The 20,988-nt window shown below is 47.3% G+C and overlaps 1 protein-coding gene and 1 long non-coding RNA gene across 4 annotated transcripts in view; both read left to right on the top strand.

The window, feature by feature from the left end:
• Positions 1-570: 570 nt before the first annotated feature.
• LOC127923344 (UTP--glucose-1-phosphate uridylyltransferase-like) overlaps positions 571-20,988 on the top strand; it is a gene marked incomplete at its 5' end in the record, with an annotated part of 64,314 nt that continues 43,896 nt past the window's right edge. Inside the window, one exon of the mRNA XM_052507359.1 lies at positions 571-805. Within this exon, the coding sequence (XP_052363319.1) occupies positions 571-805 (235 nt within the window). The remainder of the gene's footprint in view (positions 806-20,988) is intronic.
• On the top strand, positions 15,580-17,459 carry LOC127923340 (uncharacterized). 3 transcript variants are annotated; one of them, XR_008114156.1, is made up of 4 exons: positions 15,580-15,759; positions 16,149-16,280; positions 16,407-16,472; positions 17,066-17,459. It is a non-coding gene; the product is annotated as an uncharacterized LOC127923340 (long non-coding RNA). The 3 variants fall into 3 exon arrangements; XR_008114153.1 differs by having other exon boundaries at positions 16,374-16,472; XR_008114155.1 differs by lacking the exon at positions 16,407-16,472.

The following is a 20,988-nucleotide window of genomic DNA, read 5'->3' as shown; positions in this document are numbered from 1 at the left end:
TCTGTCTGGAGTGACAGGAGGACAGAGTTTGTTTTAGTCTGCCTGGAGTGACAGGAGGACAGAGTTTGTTTTAGTCTGTCTGGAGTGACAGGAGGACAGTTTGTTTTAGTCTGTCTGGAGTGAAGGAGGACAGAGTTTGTTTTAGTCTGTCTGGAGTGACAGGAGGACAGAGTTTGTTTTAGTCTGTCTGGAGTGACAGGAGGACAGAGTTTGTTTTAGTCTGTCTGGAGTGAAAGGAGGTCTGGACAGAGTTTGTTTTAGTCTGTCTGGAGTGACAGGAGGACAGAGTTTGTTTTAGTCTGTCTGGAGTGACAGGAGGACAGAGTTTGTTTTAGTCTGTCTGGAGTGACAGGAGGACAGAGTTTGTTTAGTCTGTCTGGAGTGACAGGAGGACAGAGTTTGTTTTAGTCTGTCTGTAGTGACAGGAGGACAGAGTTTGTTTTAGTGACAGGAGGACAGTTTGTTTTAGTCTGTCTGGAGTGACAGGAGGACAGTTTGTTTTAGTCTTTGGAGTTTTTGACAGGAGGACAGGATTTTTTTTTTGATTTTTTATTGGTTCCATTGCAACAGGCAGCTCAATCAAACACCGATACAGTATTTGGTACAACCAGTAACCCAGCATATCTCTGTCTGTTTGTATGTCTACTGGGGAGAATGTCATGTTGTTGTTCTAACATATACTCCTTGTGTATTCCAGGTCTCCAAGAAGGACTTTGATGGATTCAAGAAGCTGTTCCACAGGTTTCTGCAGGTGAAGGGGCCATCGGTGGACTGGCCCAAGATACACAGACCTCCAGAAGACTCAGTAAGGCGCAAAGAAAAACCCTGTGTGTGTGTGTGTGTGTTTGTGTTTGTGTGTGTATCTGTGTGTGTGTGTGTGTGTGTGTGTGTGGTGTGTGTGTGTGTGTGTGTGTGTGTGTGTGTGTGTGTGTGTGTGTGTGTGTGGTATGTGTGTGTTTGTGTGTGTATCTGTGTGTGTGTTTGTGTGTGTATCTGTGTGTGTGTGTGTGTACACTGTACATTGTGCGTGTATCTGTTAGCTCATCAGTGATCCAGTAATATGGTGTGATGAAGTGGACTCTCTCAGGCAGATGGGAACAGTGGAGGCCAGGGGAGAGCTCACACGGTGAGGCCAGCTTTGGGGTCTCTTCCTCTGGGCATGCAGCCAGCTGCTCCCCCTGTCTCTGCTAGAGCTCAGGGCTCCCTTCACAGCCCTCAAGCTTTCTCTCAGAGCTGACTGGGCCCAGAAACAGAGACCTGGAGAAAGAAGAGAGAGACCTGGGGGAAGAAAAGAGAGAGACCTGGGGAAGAAGAGAGACCTGGGGACCTGGGAAGAAAAGAGACCTGGGGAAGAGAGAGACCTGGGGAAGAGAGAGAGAGACCTGAGGAAGAGAGACCTGGGGAAGAGAGACCCTGGGGAAGAGAAGAGAGAGAGACCTGGGGAAGAGAAGACCTGGGAAGAAAGTGAGAGAGACCTGGGGAAGAGAGAGAGAGACCTGAGGAAGAGAGAAACAGAGACCTGGGAAGAAAGAGAGACCTGAGGAAGACAGAGACCTGGGGAAGAAAGAGAGAGAGAGAAAGAGACAGAAGGAGAGAGAGACAGAATAGAGTGAGAGACAGAATAGAGAGAGAGACAGAGACTGAAGGAGACAGAGACAGAAGGAGAGAGAGAGACAGAAGGAGAGAGAGGGACAGAATAGAGAGAGACAGAATAGAGAGAGAGGGACAGAATAGAGAGAGACAGAATAGAGAGAGACAGAATAGAGAGAGACAGAATAGAGAGAGGGACAGAATAGAGAGAGACAGAGACAGAAGGAGAGAGAGAGACAGAATAGAGAGAGAGACAGAGACAGAAGTAGAAAGAGAGAGAGACAGAATAGAGAGAGAGACAGAATAGAGAGAGGGACAGAATAGAGAGAGAGACAGAATAGAGAGAGAGACAGAATAGAGAGAGAGACAGAATAGAGAGAGAGAGACAGAATAGAGAGAGAGACAGAAGGAGAGAGAGAAACAGAGACCAGGGAAAGAAATAGAGACAGAATAGAGAGACAGAATAGAGACAGAAGGAGAGAGAGAAACAGAGACCGAAGGAGAGAGAGAGACAGAATAGAGAGAGGGATGTCTCATTTTGTTTTGTGGATAGGGAAAGAAATAGAGACAGAATAGAGAGAGAGGACAGAATAGAGAGAGGGGACAGAATAGAGAGAGAGGACAGAATAGAGAGAGGGGATGTCTCATTTTGTTTTGTGGATAGGGAAAGAAATAGAGACAGAATAGAGAGAGAGGGACAGCATAGAGAGAGAGGGACAGCATAGAGAGAGAGGGACAGCATAGAGAGAGGGACAGCATAGAGAGAGAGGGACAGCATAGAGAGAGAGGGACAGCATAGAGAGAGAGGGACAGCATAGAGAGAGAGCGACAGAATAGAGAGAGAGCGACAGAATAGAGAGAGAGGGATGTCTCATTAGGTTTTGTGGATAGGGAAAGAAATAGAGACAGAATAGAGAGAGAGGGACAGAATAGAGAGAGAGGGACAGACTAGAGAGAGAGGGACAGAATAGAGAGAGAGGGACAGACTAGAGAGAGAGGGACAGCATAGAGAGAGAGGGACAGACTAGAGAGAGAGGGATGTCTCATTAGGTTTTGTGGATAGGGAAAGAAAGTGACAGAGGGCACCGTAAGATAATTTTTTTGTGCAGTTTTGTTTACGTGTAGGACTGCACATATACATGTGTGTGAGGTGGGGCTGTGTGTGTGTGTGTGTGTGTGTGTGTGAGGTGGGGCTGGGTGTGTGTGTGTGAGGTGGGGCTGGGTGTGTGTGTGAGGTGGGGCTGGGTGTGTGTGTGTGTGTGAGGTGGGGCTGGGTGTGGGTGTGTGTGTGAGGTGGGGCTGGGTGTGGGTGTGTGTGTGAGGTGGGGCTGGGTGTGGGTGTGTGTGTGAGGTGGGGCTGGGTGTGTGTGTGAGGTGGGGCTGGGTGTGTGTGTGAGGTGGGGCTGGGTGTGTGTGTGTGTGTGTGAGGTGGGGCTGGGTGTGGGTGTGTGTGTGAGGTGGGGCTGGGTGTGGGTGTGTGTGTGAGGTGGGGCTGGGTGTGGGTGTGTGTGTGAGGTGGGGCTGGGTGTGGTGTGTGTGTGAGGTGGGGCTGGGTGTGGGTGTGTGTGTGAGGTGGGGCTGGGTGTGGGTGTGTGTGTGAGGTGGGGCTGGGTGTGGGTGTGTGTGTGAGGTGGGGCTGGGTGTGGGTGTGTGTGTGAGGTGGGGCTGGGTGTGGGTGTGTGTGTGAGGTGGGGCTGGGTGTGGGTGTGTGTGTGAGGTGGGGCTGGGTGTGTGTGTGTGTGTGAGGTGGGGCTGGGTGTGGGTGTGTGTGTGAGGTGGGGCTGGGTGTGTGTGTGTGAGGTGGGGCTGGGTGTGGGTGTGTGTGTGAGGTGGGGCTGGGTGTGGGTGTGTGTGTGAGGTGGGGCTGGGTGTGGGTGTGTGTGTGAGGTGGGGCTGGGTGTGGGTGTGTGTGTGAGGTGGGGCTGGGTGTGTGTGTGTGTGAGGTGGGGCTGGGTGTGTGTGTGTGAGGTGGGGCTGGGTGTGGTGTGTGTGTGTGAGGTGGGGCTGGGTGTGGGTGTGTGTGTGAGGTGGGGCTGGGTGTGGGTGTGTGTGTGAGGTGGGGCTGGGTGTGTGTGAGGTGGGGCTGGGGTGTGGGTGTGTGTGTGAGGTGGGGCTGGGTGTGGGTGTGTGTGTGAGGTGGGGTTGGGTGTGGGTGTGTGTGTGAGGTGGGGCTGGGTATGGGTGTGTGTGTGAGGTGGGGCTGGGTGTGGGTGTGTGTGTGAGGTCTGGCTGGGTGTGTGTGTGTGTGTGAGGTGGGGCTGGGTGTGGGTGTGTGTGTGAGGTGGGGGCTGGGTGTGTGTGTGAGGTGGGGCTGGGTGTGGGTGTGTGTGTGAGGTGGGGCTGGGTGTGGGTGTGTGTGTGAGGTGGGGCTGGGTGTGGTGTGTGTGTGAGGTGGGGGCTGGGTGTGGGTGTGTGTGTGAGTGTGGGCTGGTGTGTGTGTGTGTGAGGTGGGGCTGGGTGTGTGTGTGTGTGTGAGGTGGGGCTGGGTGTGGGTGTGTGTGTGAGGTGGGGCTGGGTGTGGGTGTGTGTGTGAGGTGGGGCTGGGTGTGGTGTGTGTGTGAGGTGGGGCTGGGTGTGGGTGTGTGTGTGAGGTGGGGCTGGGTGTGGGTGTGGGTGTGTGTGAGGTGGGGCTGGGTGTGGTGTGTGTGTGTGTGTGGGTGTGTGTGTGTGTGTGAGGTGGGGTGTGTGTGTGTGTGTGTGTGTGTGAGTGTGTGTGTGCTGGGTGTGGGTGTGTGTGTGAGGTGGGGCTGGGTGTGGGTGTGTGTGTGAGGTGGGGCTGGGTGTGGGTGTGTGTGTGAGGTGGGGCTGGGTGTGGGTGTGTGTGTGAGGTGGGGCTGGGTGTGGGTGTGTGTGTGAGGTGGGGCTGGGTGTGGGTGTGTGTGTGAGGTGGGGCTGGGTGTGGGTGTGTGTGTGAGGTGGGGCTGGGTGTGGGTGTGTGTGTGAGGTGGGGCTGGGTGTGGGTGTGTGTGTGAGGTGGGGCTGGGTGTGGTGTGTGTGTGAGGTGGGGCTGGGTGTGTGTGTGTGTGAGGTGGGTGTGTGTGAGGTGGGGCTGGGTGTGGGTGTGTGTGTGAGGTGGGGCTGGGTGTGGGTGTGTGTGTGAGGTGGGGCTGGGTGTGGTGTGTGTGTGAGGTGGGGCTGGGTGTGGGTGTGTGTGTGAGGTGGGGCTGGGTGTGGGTGTGTGTGTGAGGTGGGGCTGGGTGTGGTGTGTGTGTGAGGTGGGGCTGGGTGTGGTGTGTGTGTGAGGTGGGGCTGGGTGTGGGTGTGTGTGTGAGGTGGGGCTGGGTGTGGGTGTGAGGTGGAGCTGGGTGTGGGTGTGTGTGAGGTGGGGCTGGGTGTGGGTGTGTGTGTGAGGTGGGGCTGGGTGTGGGTGTGTGTGTGAGGTGGGGCTGGGTGTGGGTGTGTGTGTGAGGTGGGGCTGGGTGTGGGTGTGTGTGTGAGGTGGGGCTGGGTGTGGTGTGTGTGTGAGGTGGGGCTGGGTGTGGTGTGTGTGTGAGGTGGGGCTGGGTGTGGGTGTGTGTGTGAGGTGGGGCTGGGTGTGGGTGTGAGGTGGAGCTGGGTGTGGTGTGTGTGTGAGGTGGGGCTGGGTGTGGGTGTGTGTGTGAGGTGGGGCTGGGTGTGTGTGTGTGTGTGTGAGGTGGGGCTGGGTGTGGGTGTGTGTGTGTGTGTGTGTGAGGTGGGGCTGGGTGTGGGTGTGTGTGTGAGGTGGGGCTGGGTGTGTGTGTGTGAGGTGGGGCTGGGTGTGGGTGTGTGTGTGAGGTGGGGCTGGGTGTGTGTGTGTGTGTGAGGTGGGGCTGGGTGTGGGTGTGTCGTAGTTTGTTCATGTTGAAATGACCTTTGATGGCTTTGTTCCTATGAACCAGCAGTCTTCAAAATGAGTGATGTAGTATGTGCGTGTGATGATGGATGTTTGTGTGCATGTTTGAGTGATTTATGTCGTGAGGGTGTGTGTTCTGTATACGTGAGGAGAGCAGAACCTAAACATCCTTTAACTCACATAATATCACATAGGTTCATTCATTTGGGGCTAATTCCCCAACTGAGGAAGTGGTTAGCTAAATGTAGCCTGTTAGTGATGGTTAGCCGTGTTATTGGTATATAACAGTCCATGTGATTTATAGGCCCATGCAACCAACTTGAATGGCAGTCGGGAAGTAGTGCTCTTTGTTCAATAGTAAATACAATTCAGACCAGAAAGCTGGGACCCCCCAACAGTGAGAACAGTGGTTGCCTTCAACACAGGGTTTTCCCCTGGCGTTCAGCCTCCATTTTGAAACATTTCAATCCGAAATCATTTCACAAAGGAAAGAGCGAGTGAAACTGCACTGCTTCAGCAAGCAGGAACTCTGTGGTCCAGATGACTGACCAATGGGCCAGGTGGAAATGTTTTGCAAACCTTACTTATTCATTCAACTAGTTTGAATACAAAACAATCCATCCCATCCTTGATGGGCGATATGAGTGATGCATTAAAGTAACCCGACCTGATAACCTGACGTTGACAACGTGTCAGTGTTTGGCCTGTGGATTGGGACGGTCCTGGCTTATTTTCCTTCTTGGCCTCAGTTGCATAATAATTATTGTTTGCAATGTGTTCCAAGCTGAAGCTAGGGAGGGGCAGAGTGAAGGACAGAGGGATTGGATGACATAGGCTTGCTGGGAAACAGGATTCAGGAACCTTCTGGGAGATAGGAAGAGCTCACTATTCTTTGGAGGGTTCCACTATTCTTTGGAGGGTTCCACTATTCTTTGGAGGGTTCCACTATTCTTTGGATGGTTCCACTATTCTTTGAAGGGTTCCACTATTCTTTGGAGGGTTCCACTATTCTTTGGAGGGTTCCACTATTCTTTGAAGGGTTCCACTATTCTTTGGAGGGTTCCACTATTCTTTGGAGGGTTCCACTATTCTTTGGAGGGTTCCACTATTCTTTGGAGGGTTCCACTATACTTTGGAGGGTTCAACTATTCTTTGAAGGGTTCCACTATTCTTTGGAGTAATCCACTATTCTTTGGAGGGTTCCACTATTCTTTGAAGGGTTCCACTATTCTTTGAAGGGTTCCACTATTCTTTGGAGTGTTCCACTATTCTTTGGAGGGTTCCACTATTCTTTGGAAGGTTCCACTATTCTTTGGAGGGTTCCACTATTCTTTGGAAGGTTCCACTATTCTTTGGAGGGTTCCACTATTCTTTGGAGGGTTCCACTATTCTTTGGAGGGTTCCACTATTCTTTGTCTATGTAATTTACAAAATAGCCTCCAACACTCTACTCAACAAATTGGATGCAGTCTATCACAGTGCCATCCGTTTAGTCACCAAAGCCCCATATACTACCTACCACTGCGACCTATACTCTCTTGTTGGCTGTCCCTCGCTTCATACTCGTTGCCAAACCCAAGCCCTTTCTGCTAGCCCCGCCTTATCTCAGCTCACTGGTCACCATAGCGGCACTCTCCCGTACCACGTGCTCCAGCAGGTATATCTCACTGGTCACCCCCAAAGCCTATTCCTCCTTTGGAGGTTCCACTATTCTTTGGAGGGGTTCCACTATTCTTTGTCTATGTAATTTACAAAATAGCCTCCAACACTCTACTCAACAGTGGATACAGTCTATCACAGTGCCATCCGTTTAGTCACCAAAGCCCATATACTACCTACCACTACGACCTATACTCTCTCGTTGGCTGGCCCTGCTTCATACTCGTTGCCAAACCCAAGCCCTTTCTGCTAGCCCGCCTTATCTCAGCTCACTGGTCACCATAGCGGCCTCTCCGTACCCGATGCTCCAGCAGGTATATCTCACTGGTCACCCCCAAAGCCTATTCCTCCTTTGGTCGCCTTTCCTTATAGTTCTCTGCTGCCAATGACTGGAACGAACTGCAAAAATCATTAGGCTGAGCCATATCTCCTTCACTAGCTTTAAGCAGCTGACAGATCACTGCACCTGTACATAGCCCATCTACCTACCTCATCCCCATACTGTATTTATTTATTTATTTATTTATCTTGCTCCTCTGCACCCCGGTATCTCTACTTGCACATTCATCTTCTGCATCATCAATCAATCCAGTGTTTAATTGCTGTACTTCGACACAATGGCCTATTTATTGCCTTACCTCCATTATCTTACCTGATTTGCAGGTTCCTTTCTTATGGAATATTTTTAGAATTATCCACATTATCATACTAGTTTAATATCAGGTATCTGGTAACCTGTTTATCCTGTTTCTGACACATCAGCTTCACTGTGAGATTATTAAAGGTCAGTACAAATGTTAAAAAACAACACTCAGCAGTAGAAACAATAACAAAAGTGAACTCCCGCCCCTGTTTTTGTAAAAAGCTGAAGGATGGGTCTGGAGAAATGGAACCACTCTCAAATTCATAGACGTAGCATCCATGATATAAAAAGTGTAGCTTTAACCATGTTTTGATGCTATATGGTGTTCTTTACTTTGATTACAAACATTGGAGTAAAACAAGCTTATATTTTGGGTTCTGACGGGGTACGACAAGCTCATAATGCACATCATTCATTTGTATGTTAAAATTGGATGCTGATTGGCTCTTTTAGGAGCATTCTGTCATGTAGTACTGATGACAGGTAATAGGGAGCGAGTGTAGAGAGTGTAGAGAGTGTAGAGAGTGTAGCCTCTTCAGCTCACATCCTCATCTTGACACCATTCAGGACCAGGTTTCTCATTTCTCTCATCTTGACACCATTCAGGAGTCTTATGGCTTGGGGGAAGAAGCTGTTTAGAAGCCTCTTGGACCTAGACTTGGCACTCCGGTACCGCTTCGTGTGGGTACCAGAGAACAGTCTAGGACTAGGGTGGCCAGAGTCCCATTTTTAGGGCCTTCCTCTGACACCGCCTGTTACAGAGGTCCTGGGATGGCAGGAAGCTTGGCCCCAGTGATGTACTGGGCCGTTCGCACTACCCACTGTAGTGCCTTGTGGTCGGAGGCCGAGGAGTTGCCATACCAGGCAACTAGAGACGCAAACCAGTCAGGATGCTCTCGATTGTGCAGCTGTAGAACCTTTTGAGGATTTGAGGACACATGCCAAATCTTTTTCAGGTTCCTGAGGGGAATAGGTTTTGTCGTGCCCTCTTCATGACTGTCTTGGTGTGCTTGGACCATGTTAGTTTGTTGGTGATGTGGACACAAAGGAACTTGAAGCTCTCAACCTGCTCCACTACAGACCCGTCAATGAGAATGTGGTGTGCTCAGTCCTCTTTTCCTGTAGTCCACAATCATCTCCTTAGTCTTGATCGTGTTGAGGAGAGAGGTTGTTGTCTTAGCACCACATGGCCAGATCTCTGACCTCCCCTCCCTATAGGCTGTCTCGTCGTTGTTGATCAGGCCTACCACTTGTGTCATCGGCAAATTTAATGATGGTGTTGAGTCGTGCCTGGTCGTGCAGTCATGAGTGAACAGAGAGTAGAGGAGGGGACCGAGCATGCACCGAGGGGCCTCTGTGTTGGGATCAGCGTGGTGGATGTGTTGTTACCTACCCTTACCACCTGGGGGCGTCCCGTCAGGAAGTCAGGATCCAGTTGCAGAGGGAGGTGTTTGGTCCCAGGGTCCTTAGCTTATTGATGAGCTTTTAGGGCACTATGGTGTTGAACGCTGAGCTGTTGTCAATGAACAGCATTCTCACGTAGGTGTTCCTTTTGTCCAGGTGGGGAAAGGGCAGTGTGGAGTGCAATGGAGATTGCATCATCTGTGGATCTGTTGGGGCGGTATGCAAATTGGAGTGGGTCTAGTGTTTCTGGGATGATGGTGTTGATGTAAGCCATGACCAGCCTTTCATGGCATTTCATGGCTACAGATGTGAGTGCTACAGGTCTGTAGTCGTTTAGGCAGGTTACCTTAGTGTTCTTGGGCACAGGGTCTATGGTGATCTGCTTAAAGCATGTTGGTATTACAGACTCGGACAAGGAGAGGTTGAAAATGTCAGTGAATACACTTGCCAGTTGGTCAGCGCATGCTCGCAGTACACATCCTGGTAATCCGTCTGGCCCTGCGGCCTGTGAATGTTGACCTGTTTAAAGGTCTTACTCACATCTGCTGCGGTGAGCGTGATTACACAGTCTTCCCGAACAGCTGGTGCTCTCATGCATGTTTCCAGTGTTATTTGCCTCCTGAAGTGAGCATAGAAGTGTTTAGCTCTTCTGGTAGGCTAGTGTCACTGGGCAGCTCTCGGCTGTGCTTCCCTTTGTAGTCTGTAATGGTTTGCAAGCCCTGCCACATCCAACGAGCATCAGAGCCGGTGTAGTACGATTCGATCTTAGTCCTGTATGGACGCTTTGCCTGTTTTACCGTTCGTCGGAGGGCATAGCGGATTTCTTATAAGCTTCCCGGGTTAGAGTCTCGCTCCTTGAAAGCTGCAGCTCTATCTTTTAGATCAGTGTGGATGCTGCCTGTAATCCATGGCTTCTGGTTGGGACATGTACTTACGGTCACTGTGGGGGCGACGTCATTGATGCACTTATTGATGAAGCCAATGACTGATGTGGTGTACTCCTCAATGCCATCGGAGGAATCCCGGAACATATTCTAGTCTGTGCAAGCAAACCAGTCCTGTAGCTTAGCATCTGCTTCCTCTGAACACTTTTTTATAGACCAGAGTCACTGGTGCTTCCTGCTTTAATTTTGCTTGTAAGCAGGAATCAGGAGGATAGAATTATGGTCAGATTTGCCAAATGGAGAGCGAGGGAGAGCTTTGTATGCATCTCTGTGTGTTGAGTAAAGGTGGTCCAGATCTTTGTATGCATCTCTGTGTGGAGTAAAGGTGGTCCAGATCTTTGTATGCATCTCTGTGTGTGGTGGTCTAGTAAAGGTGGTCCAGATCTTTGTATGCATCTCTGTGTGGAGTAAAGGTGGTCCAGATCTTTGTATGTGTCTCTGTGTGGAGTAAAGGTGGTCCAGAGTGGTTTTCCTTCTGGTTGCACATTTAACATGCTGATAGAAATTTGTTAAAACGGAATTAAGTTTCCCTGCATTAAAGTCCTCAGCTACTAGGAGCGCCGCCTCTGGGTGAGGGTTTTCTTATTTGCTTATGGCATTGAATAAGCTGTATTCCGCCATCTTAGTGCCTCTGACTGTGGTGGTTTGTATAAACAGCTACAAAGAATACAGATGAAAACTATCTCGGTAGGTAGTGTGGTCTACAGCTTATCTTGAGATACTCAACCTCAGGCGAGCAATAGCTTGAGACTTCCTTAGATATTGTGCACCAGCTGTTGTTTACTAAAATACATAGTCAGCCGCCCCTTGTTTTACCAGACGCCGCTGTTCTATCCTGCCGGTACATCATATAACCAGCCAGCTGTATGTTGATATTGTCGTCGTTCAGCCACGACTCCGTGAAGCATAAGATGTTACAGTTTTAATATCCCATTGGTAGTTTAATCTTCCGCGTAACTCGTCGATTTTATTGTTCAAATATTGCACGTTTGCTTGCAGAATGGAGGGAGGTGGGGTTTATTCGATCGCCTACGAATTCTTCACGCAGCAGATCACAGGGATTGGGTCCTGTTACAGAGGAAGCAGTGTATCTTTTGCGTCAGGCTCGTCAGAGTCGTGAAAGAAGAAAAAGGATTCTGCTAGTCCGTGGTGAGTAGTCGCAGTCCTGATGTCTAGAAGTTATTTTCGGTCATTAAGAGACGGTTATGTACAAAATAAGTTTAAAAAAAAGTTACAACGCAAATAAACGAACAACAAAACACAATCGGCTGGGGGAACGTAAAACATCTGCCATCTTCTCCGGCGCCATCTTACTCAATGAAGATCTCTAACATTCAACTTGTTCACCTGTCATGTTTATTTAACCAGACAAGACCTGACATTGAGTTGAGGACTCAGACATTTTTCTTTTAACTAGGCATGTCAGTTATGAACAGTAATGGCATAGGAACAGTGGGTTAACTGCCTTGTTCAGGGGCAGATGTTTTACCTTGTCAGCTCGGGGATTCGATCTTACAACCTTTCGGTTACTAGTCCAACGCTCTAACCACTAGGCTACCTGCCAACATACAGGTACTCAGGAATAGGGTTTTAAATCACAGGGTTGCCATGGTTTTCTTTCAGTATAAAATTACAATATTGCCATATTCTCCTCGGTTTAAAACCACAGTGTTGCTATATTCTCCCTCAGTATAAAACCACAGTGTTGCCATATTCTCCCTCAGTTTAAAACCACAGTGTTGCTATATTCTCCTCAGTATAAAACCACAGGGTTGCCATATTCTCCCTCAGTTTAAAACCACAGGGTTGCCATATTCTCCCTCAGTATAAAACCACAGTGTTGCTATATTCTCCCTCAGTATAAAACCACAGTGTTGCTATATTCTCCCTCAGTATAAAACCACAGTGTTGCTATATTCTCCTCAGTATAAAACCACAGTGTTGCTATATTCTCCCTCAGTATAAAACCACAGTGTTGCTATATTCTCCCTCAGTATAAAACCACAGGGTTGCCATATTCTCCCTCAGTTTAAAACCACAGGGTTGCCATATTCTCCCTCAGTATAAAACCACAGTGTTGCTATATTCTCCCTCAGTATAAAACCACAGTGTTGCTATATTCTCCCTCAGTATAAAACCACAGTGTTGCTATATTCTCCCTCAGTATAAAACCACAGTGTTGCTATATTCTCCCTCAGTATAAAACCACAGTGTTGCTATATTCTCCCTCAGTATAAAACCACAGTGTTGCTATATTCTCCCTCAGTATAAAACCACAGTGTTGCCATATTCTCCCTCAGTATGGAATTCCAGTATTACCATAGTTTTCTCTGTTTTAAACCACAGGGTTGCCATAGTTTTCTCTGTTTTAAACCACAGGGTTGCCATAGGTTTCTCTGTTTTAAACCACAGTGTTGCCATGTCTCTAGGGATGCTCTTTGAAGTCCATTCTCTCAGCTGTGTGCGTCAGTCGTACTACTGAGTATTCTGATCCAGCATCAACACACAGGCTGCATCCCAAAGGGAACCCTAATTCCCTATATAGTGGACTCTGGTCAAAAGCAGGGAATATAAGGGAATAGTGCCATTTTGAAATTGGGGGGGGGGGTATGGTCTGGGTTCCAAATGCACGTCCCAAATGGCACCCTATTCCCTTTATAGCACACTTTCCTTGAGACTTTACCTTGAACTCAGTCACAGTTGGGGAGGGATGGAGAATGAAGGAAATGAAAATGAAGGAATACAAGATGTGTGTGTGGAGAAGTTCTGAGGAGACACTGTAGTTTGGTTTCAGTGTGTTCTCTCTGTCTGGATGCCTTTGTATCCTCTCTGATGTCTTGTTGCTGTTCTGATAGAACCCCGGCTGTTTGGGAAAAACACTGAGTCTGGAAGTAGAGTTTACGTTGGGTAGAGAGGGAGAGGAGGCTAAGTGCTATGGACGACCTGATGCTAAATTGGGCCGAGCTAGCGCACACACACACACTAACATATACACATACACACTGTCACACACACTGTCACATACACACAACACAAATCGCGGGTTGTTTCCCCCTCAGTAGCAGACCCTCACTGCTGGGTCTTCTCATTTATTAGAGAGAGAGAATCACACTTACACTCACTCCTCTCAAACAGAGTACGTCTTATGGGAGAGGTAGAGGGGGAGGGGAAGGAGGGGGAAGGGAAGGAGAGGTAGAGGGGAGGGGAAGGAGAGGGGGGGGAAGGAGAGGTAGAGGTGGGAGAATTATTTGAAATATTTTGTCACACCAGATAGCTTAACCAACACAAAAACATCCTATGGCGTTCTGCATTAGCATCGAACAGCCCCGTGATATGCAGCTGTTCAGGGAAGCTAGAAACCGTTATACACAGGCAGTTAGAAAAGCCAAGGCTAGCTTTTTCAAGCAGAAATTTGCTTCCTGCAACACTAACTCAAAAACGTTCTGGGACACTGTAAAGTCCATGGAGAATAAGAACACCTCCTCCCAGCTGCCCACTGCACTGAAGATAGGAAATACTGTCACCACTGATAAATCCACCATAATTGAGAATTTCAATAAGCATTTTTCTACGGCTGGCCATGCTTTCCGCCTGGCTACTCCTACCCCGGTCAACAGCACTGCACCCCCAAAAATCTGGACCCCGACAAATCAGCCGGGCTAGACAATCTGGACCCTTTCTTTCTAAAATTATCTGCCGAAATTGTTGCCACCCCTATTACTAACCTCTCTTTCGTGTCGTCTGAGATTCCCAAAGTTTGGAAAGCAGCTGCGGTCATCCCGCTCTTCAAAGGGGGGGACACTCTTGACCCAAACTGCTACAGACCTATATCTATCCTACCATGCCTTTCTAAGGTCTTCGAAAGCCAAGTCAACAAACAGATTACCGACCATTTCGAATCTCACCATACCTTCTCTGCTATGCAATCTAGTTTCAGAGCTGGTCATGGGTGCACCTCAGCCACGCTCAAGGTCCTAAACGATATCTTAACCGCCATCGATAAGAAACATTACTGTGCAGCCGTATTCATTGATCTGGCCAAGGCTTTCGACTCTGTCAATCACCACATCCTCATCGGCAGACTTGACAGCCTTGGTTTCTCAAATGATTGCCTCGCCTGGTTCACCAACTACTTCTCTGATAGAGTTCAGTGTGTCAAATCGGAGGGTCTGCTGTCCGGACCTCTGGCAGTCTCTAAGGGGATGCCACAGGGTTCAATTCTTGGACCGACTATCTTCTCTGTATACATCAATGAGGTCGCTCTTGCTGCTGGTGAGTCTCTGATCCACCTCTATGCAGACGACACCATTCTGTATACTTCCGGCCCTTTGGACACTGTGTTAACAACCCTCCAGGCAAGCTTCAATGCCATACAACTCTCCTTCCGTGGCCTCCAATTGCTCTTAAATACAAGTAAAACTAAATGCATGCTCTTCAACCGATCTCTACCTGCACCTACCCGCCTGTCCAACATCACTACTCTGGACGGCTCTGACTTAGAATACGTGGACAACTACAAATACTTAGGTGTCTGGTTAGACTGTAAACTCTCCTTCCAGACCCATATCAAACATCTCCAATCCAAAGTTAAATCTAGAATTGGCTTCCTATTTCGCAACAAAGCATCCTTCACTCATGCTGCCAAACATACCCTTGTAAAACTGACCATCCTTCCAATCCTCGACTTTGGCGATGTCATTTACAAAATAGCCTCCAATACCCTACTCAACAAATTGGATGCAGTCTATCACAGTGCAATCCGTTTTGTCACCAAAGCCCCATATACTACCCACCATTGCGACCTGTACGCTCTCGTTGGCTGGCCCTCGCTTCATACTCGTCGTCAAACCCACTGGCTCCATGTCATCTACAAGACCCTGCTAGGTAAAGTCCCCCTTATCTCAGCTCGCTGGTCACCATAGCATCTCCCACCTGTAGCACACGCTCCAGCAGGTAGTCTCTAGTCACCCCCAAAACCAATTATTTCTTTGGCCATCTCTCCTTCCAGTTCTCTGCTGCCAATGACTGGAACGAACTACAAAAATCTCTGAAACTGGAAACACTTATCTCCCTCACTAGCTTTAAGCACCAACTGTCAGAGCATTTTACAGATTACTTCACCTGTACATAGCCCACCTATAATTTAGCCCAAACATCTACCTCTTTCCCAACTGTATTTCATTAATTAATTTATTTTGCTCCTTTGCACCCCATTATTTTTATTTCTACTTTGCACATTCTTCCATTGCAAAACTACCATTCCAGTGTTTTACTTGCTATATTGTATTTACTTTGCCACCATGGCCTTTTTGCCTTTACCTCCCTTCTCACCTCATTTGCTCACATTATATATAGACTTGTTTATACTGTATTATTGACTGTATGTTTGTTTTACTCCATGTGTAACTCTGCGTCATTGTATCTGTCAAACTGCTTTGCTTTATCTTGGCCAGGTCGCAATTGTAAATGAGAACTTGTTCTCTACTAGCCTACCTGGTTAAATAAAGGTGTTCTCAACTAGCCTACCTGGTTAAATAAAGGTGTTCTCTACTAGCCTACCTGGTTAAATAAAGGTGTTCTCTACTAGCCTACCTGGTTAAATAAAGGTGTTCTCTACTAGCCTACCTGGTTAAATAAAGGTGTTCTCTACTAGCCTACCTGGTTAAATAAAGGTGTTCTCTACTAGCCTACCTGGTTAAATAAAGGTTAAAAGGTGTTCTCTACTAGCCTACCTGGTTAAATAAAGGTGTTCTCTACTAGCCTACCTGGTTAAATAAAGGTGTTCTCAACTAGCCTACCTGGTTAAATAAAGGTGTTCTCTACTAGCCTACCTGGTTAAATAAAGGTGTTCTCTACTAGCCTACCTGGTTAAATAAAGGTGTTCTCACTAGCCTACCTGGTTAAATAAAGGTGTTCTCTACTAGCCTACCTGGTTAAATAAAGGTGTTCTCTACTAGCCTACCTGGTTAAATAAAGCCTACTAGCCTACCTGGTTAAATAAAGGTGTTCTCAACTGGCCTACCTGGTTAAATAAAGGTGTTCTCTACTAGCCTACCTGGTTAAATAAAGGTGTTCTCTACCTGGTTAAATAAAGGTGTTCTCTACTAGCCTACCTGGTTAAATAAAGGTGTTCTCTACTAGCCTACCTGGTTAAATAAAGGTGTTCTCTACTAGCCTACCTGGTTAAATAAAGGTGTTCTCTACTAGCCTACCTGGTTAAATAAAGGTGTTCTCTACTAGCCCACCTGGTTAAATAAAGGTGTTCTCTACTAGCCTGGTTAAATAAAGGTGTTCTCTTAGCCTACCTGGTTAAATAAAGGTGTTCTCTACTAGCCTACCTGGTTAAATAAAGGTGTTCTCTACTAGCCTACCTGGTTAAATAAAGGTGTTCTCTACTAGCCTACCTGGTTAAATAAAGGTGTTCTCAACTAGCCTACCTGGTTAAATAAAGGTGTTCTCTACTAGCCTACCTGGTTAAATAAAGGTGTTCTCTACTAGCCTACCTGGTTAAATAAATCTCTAGCCTACCTACACAACCCACCTGGTTAAATAAAGGTGTTCTCTACTAGCCTACCTGGTTAATAAATGTTCTCTACTAGCCTACCTGGTTAAATAAAGGTGTTCTCAACTGGCCTACCTGGTTAAATAAAGGTGTTCTCTACTAGCCCACCTGGTTAAACAAAGGTGTTCTCTACTAGCCTACCTGGTTAAATAAAGGTGTTCTCTACTAGCCTACCTGGTTAAATAAAGGTGTTCTCAACTGGCCTACCTGGTTAAATAAGGTGTTCTCTACTAGCCTACCTGGTTAAATAAAGGTGTTCTCAACTGGCCTACCTGGTTAAATAAAGGTGTTCTCTACTAGCCCACCTGGTTAAATAAAGGTGTTCCTACTAGCCTACCTGGTTAAATAAAGGTGTTCTCTACTAGCCTACCTGGTTAAATAAAGGTGTTCCCAACTAGCCTACCTGGTTAAATAAAGGTGTTCGTACTAGCCTACCTGGTTAAATAAAGGTGTTCTCTACTAGCCTACCTGGTTAAATAAAGGTGTTCTCTACTAGCCTACCTGGTTAAATAAAGGTGTTCTCTACTAGCCTACCTGGTTAAATAAAGGTGTTCTCTACTAGCCTACCTGGTTAAATAAAGGTGTTCTCTACTAGCCTACCTGGTTAAATAAAGGTGAAAATAAAAAATAAAAAATAGCTGCAGTGAAATGTGTTGTTTTACATGGCCAGCAATAGTAGTATGGCTCCCCTGGAGCAATTTAGGAAAAAGCACCAGAAAAGCACATCCAAAAATGACACGTAACATTCACACAAAGACATGAAGAGGAACAGAGGAATAAATACATGTAGTGTGATTGGGGAATGAAAACAAGGTGTGCAGGGAACAAGACAAAACAAATGGATACATGAAAAATGGAGCGGCGATGGCTAGAAAGCCGGTGACGTCGACCGCTGAACGCCGCCCCAACAAGGAGAGGAGCCGACTTCGGATGAAGTCGTGACATTAATAAAGATGGCTAGAAAGCCGGTGACGTCGACCGCTGAACACCGCCTGAACAAGGAGAGGAGCCGACTTCGGATGAAGTCGTGACATTAATAAAGATGACTAGAAAGCCGGTGACGTCGACCGCTGAACGCCGCCCCAACAAGGAGAGGTGCCAACTTCGGCGGAAGTCGTGACGCAAACTTAATCTGAAAGTTTCAATATGGATTATTTTAAACCCAAGAACATTTTTTTAGAACAGTAATCTTAGTAAGAAATATTCTAACATGATTGCCATTGCTAGCTAGATAGCTAGCTAAAACGGTTGCCTAGCAACAAACATCATAAGTAGATTTGTAAGAAGATATTTGAGAAGTTTGGAAGAAAATCATTAAATCTTAAGATATCGACTTGCACTTATGAACTTCTTATTATTTTATTAAGAAGCTTATTTTAGTTTTGTGTGAGAAGTGTTTTGTAAATCTGGGCCCAGAACACTAAGAACATTCTTTCTTTCTTTGAGGATTTTTTTGTTTTGTTATTGTTATTTTAAATACATGTTTTAGGCCTACTTATTTTTGGCCCATAAATGTTTGTATTTTGCAAACGTTTTTAAAATTGTTTTATATCGAATGTTTGGTGTTAATGGATGGTTTAAAATGTTTATTTGAAATAATGTTTAGGCCTACTTATTTTTGTTGATAAATGTTTTATATTGAATAATTGGTGTTAATGGATGGTGTCAAAACTAGATCAAACAAAAATACATTCTTTAAAACGAAAATACATTGTAGAAACTATAAAGACACTGTCACGACCGTCAGAAGAAATGGACCATAGCGCAGCGTGCTGACCGTACACTACTTTATTTCTAATGTCGCCAACAATAAACAATACCAACCGACCGTGAAGCTTAAGAGGGCTATAGTGCCACTAACAAAGTCAACTTCCCACAAATAACAAAGGGAGAAAGGCTGCCTAAGTATGATTCCCAATCAGAGACAACGGTAGACAGTCCCTGATTGAGAACCATACCCGGCCAAAACATAGAAATACAAAAACCTAGAAAACAAACATAGAATGCCCACCCAAATCACACCCTGACCAAACCAAAATAGAGACATAAAAAGGCTCTCTAAGGTCCGGGCGTGACAGACACCAGCCTAGGAGATGTTGTGGCAGGACTTGAAACAAGCAGTTCATGCTTAAAAACCCACAAATGTTGCAGAGTTAAACCAGTTCTGCATACAAGAGTGGGCCAAAATTCCTCCACAGCGATGTGAGAGACTGATCAACAACTACAGGAAGCATTTGGTTGCAGTCATTGGCGCTAATGGTGGCACAACCAGTTATTGAGTGTAAGAGATGACATTTTCACACGGGAATTGTGGGTTGCATAACTTTGTTTAATTAAATTAAATATTTGTAAACTCAGGTTCCCTTTATCTAATATTAGGTTTTGGTTGAAGATCTGATAACATTCAGTATCAAAACTGCAAAAATAGAGAAAAAATCAGAAACGCGAAAATAACTTTTCACGGCACTGGGCCGAGGCTTCAATATTCTGCCTGTATGAACACGTTTATTTTAGGCCATAATTAAATCTGTAAGCTACATGTACAGTATTCTGCCTGTATGAATGAATATGGGATTGAATGAAAATCAGTAAACATACACATTTAATAACAGACTCATGAACACGATCACGCACTAGTCTACAGCTGGTTTCACAGCTTCCCGCGGGCTTCACAGCTTCCCCGGTGCTTCACAGCTTCCCCGGTGTTTCACAGCTTCCCCCGGGCTTCACAGCTTCCCCGGTGCATCACAGCTTCCCCGGTGTTTCACAGCTTCCCCGGCGCTTCACAGCTTCCCCGGGGCTTCACAGCTTCCCCGGGGCTTCTCAGCTTCCCCGGGGCTTCATAGCTTCCTCGGGGCTTCACAGCTTCCCGAGGCTTCTCAGCTTCCTCGGGCTTCACAGCTTCCCCGGGGCACAGCTTCCTTCTCAGCTTCCCGGTTCATAGCTTCACAGCTTCCCGGGGCTTCACTTCCTCGGGGCTTCATAGCTTCCTCGGGGCTTCATAGCTCCCGGTGCTTCAAGCTTCCTGGGGCTTCACAGCTTCCCCGCTTCTCAGCTTCCTCGAGGAGGACAGCTTCCCGTTTGCTTTGCTGCAGTGTTCACATAAAAATAATATGGTTGTTTCACAGCGGTGCAGCTTCATCAGGAAACTCAACGTATTGTAGCCACACGCAGTGGAGGACAGTTTGCTTTTGCTGCAGTGTTCACATAAAAATAATATGCGTTGTACACACACACACACACACACACACACACACACACACACACACACACACACACACACACACACACACACACACACACACACACACACACACACACACACACACATTATCTCTCTTACACATACACACACATTCTCTCTTACACATAAGATGAGCTTTAGGATACAGAGGAGAGCGGGGAACAGGTGATTGAGTGAAGGGATGCTAGAACGAGGAGATCCCCCTCTATCTTTGCAAGTTAAGGGCCAGTCTATGGGCTGAATGTCACCTCCCCCTCTCTTTGCAAGTTAAGGGCCAGTCTATGGGCTGAATGTCACCTCCCCTCTGTCTTTGCAAGTTAAGGGCCAATATATGGGCTGAATGTCACCTCCCCCTCTGTCTTTGCAAGTTAAGGGCCAGTCTATGGGCTGAATGTCGCCTCGCCCTCTGTCTTTGCAAGTTAAGGGCCAGTCTATGGTCTGAATGTCACCTCCCCTCTGTCTTTGCAAGTTAAGGGCCAGTCTATGGTCTGAATGTCGCCTCGCCCTCTGTCTTTGCAAGTTAAGGGCCAGTCTATGGGCTGAATGTCACCTCCCCCTCTGTCTTTGCAAGTTAAGGGCCAGTCTATGGGCTGAATGTCACCTCCCCTCTGTCTTTGCAAGTTAAGGGCCAGTCTATGAATGTCACCTCTCCCTCTGTCTTTGCAAGGCTGGGCTGAATGTCACCTCCCCTCTGTCTTTGCAAGTTAAGGGCCAGTCTATGGGCTGAATGTCACCTCCCCTCTGTCTTTGCAAGTTAAGGGCCAGATATGGGCTGAATGTCACCTCCCCCTCTGTCTTTGCAAGTTAAGGGCCAGTCTATGGGCTGAATGTCACCTCGCTCTGTCTTTGCAAGTTAAGGGCCAGTCTATGGGCTGAATGTCACCTCCCCTCTGTCTTTGCAAATTGTTTACCAGTCTATGGGCTGAATGTCACCTCCCCCTCTGTCTTTGCAAGTTAAGGGCCAGTCTATGGGCTGAATGTCACCTCCCCCCTGTCTTTGCAAGTTAAGGGCCAGTCTATGGGCTGAATGTCACCTCCCCCCTCTGTCTTTGCAAGTTAAGGGCCAGTCTATGGGCTGAATGTCACCTCCCCCTCTGTCTTTGCAGTGGTTGTTCTATGGGCTGAATG

This window comes from Oncorhynchus keta, unplaced genomic scaffold (assembly GCF_023373465.1).
Source record: "Oncorhynchus keta strain PuntledgeMale-10-30-2019 unplaced genomic scaffold, Oket_V2 Un_contig_29365_pilon_pilon, whole genome shotgun sequence".
Lineage (NCBI taxonomy): Eukaryota > Metazoa > Chordata > Actinopteri > Salmoniformes > Salmonidae > Oncorhynchus > Oncorhynchus keta.
Note: the sequence above shows the minus strand (reverse complement) of the source record. Positions and strands in the feature narration are given on the sequence as shown.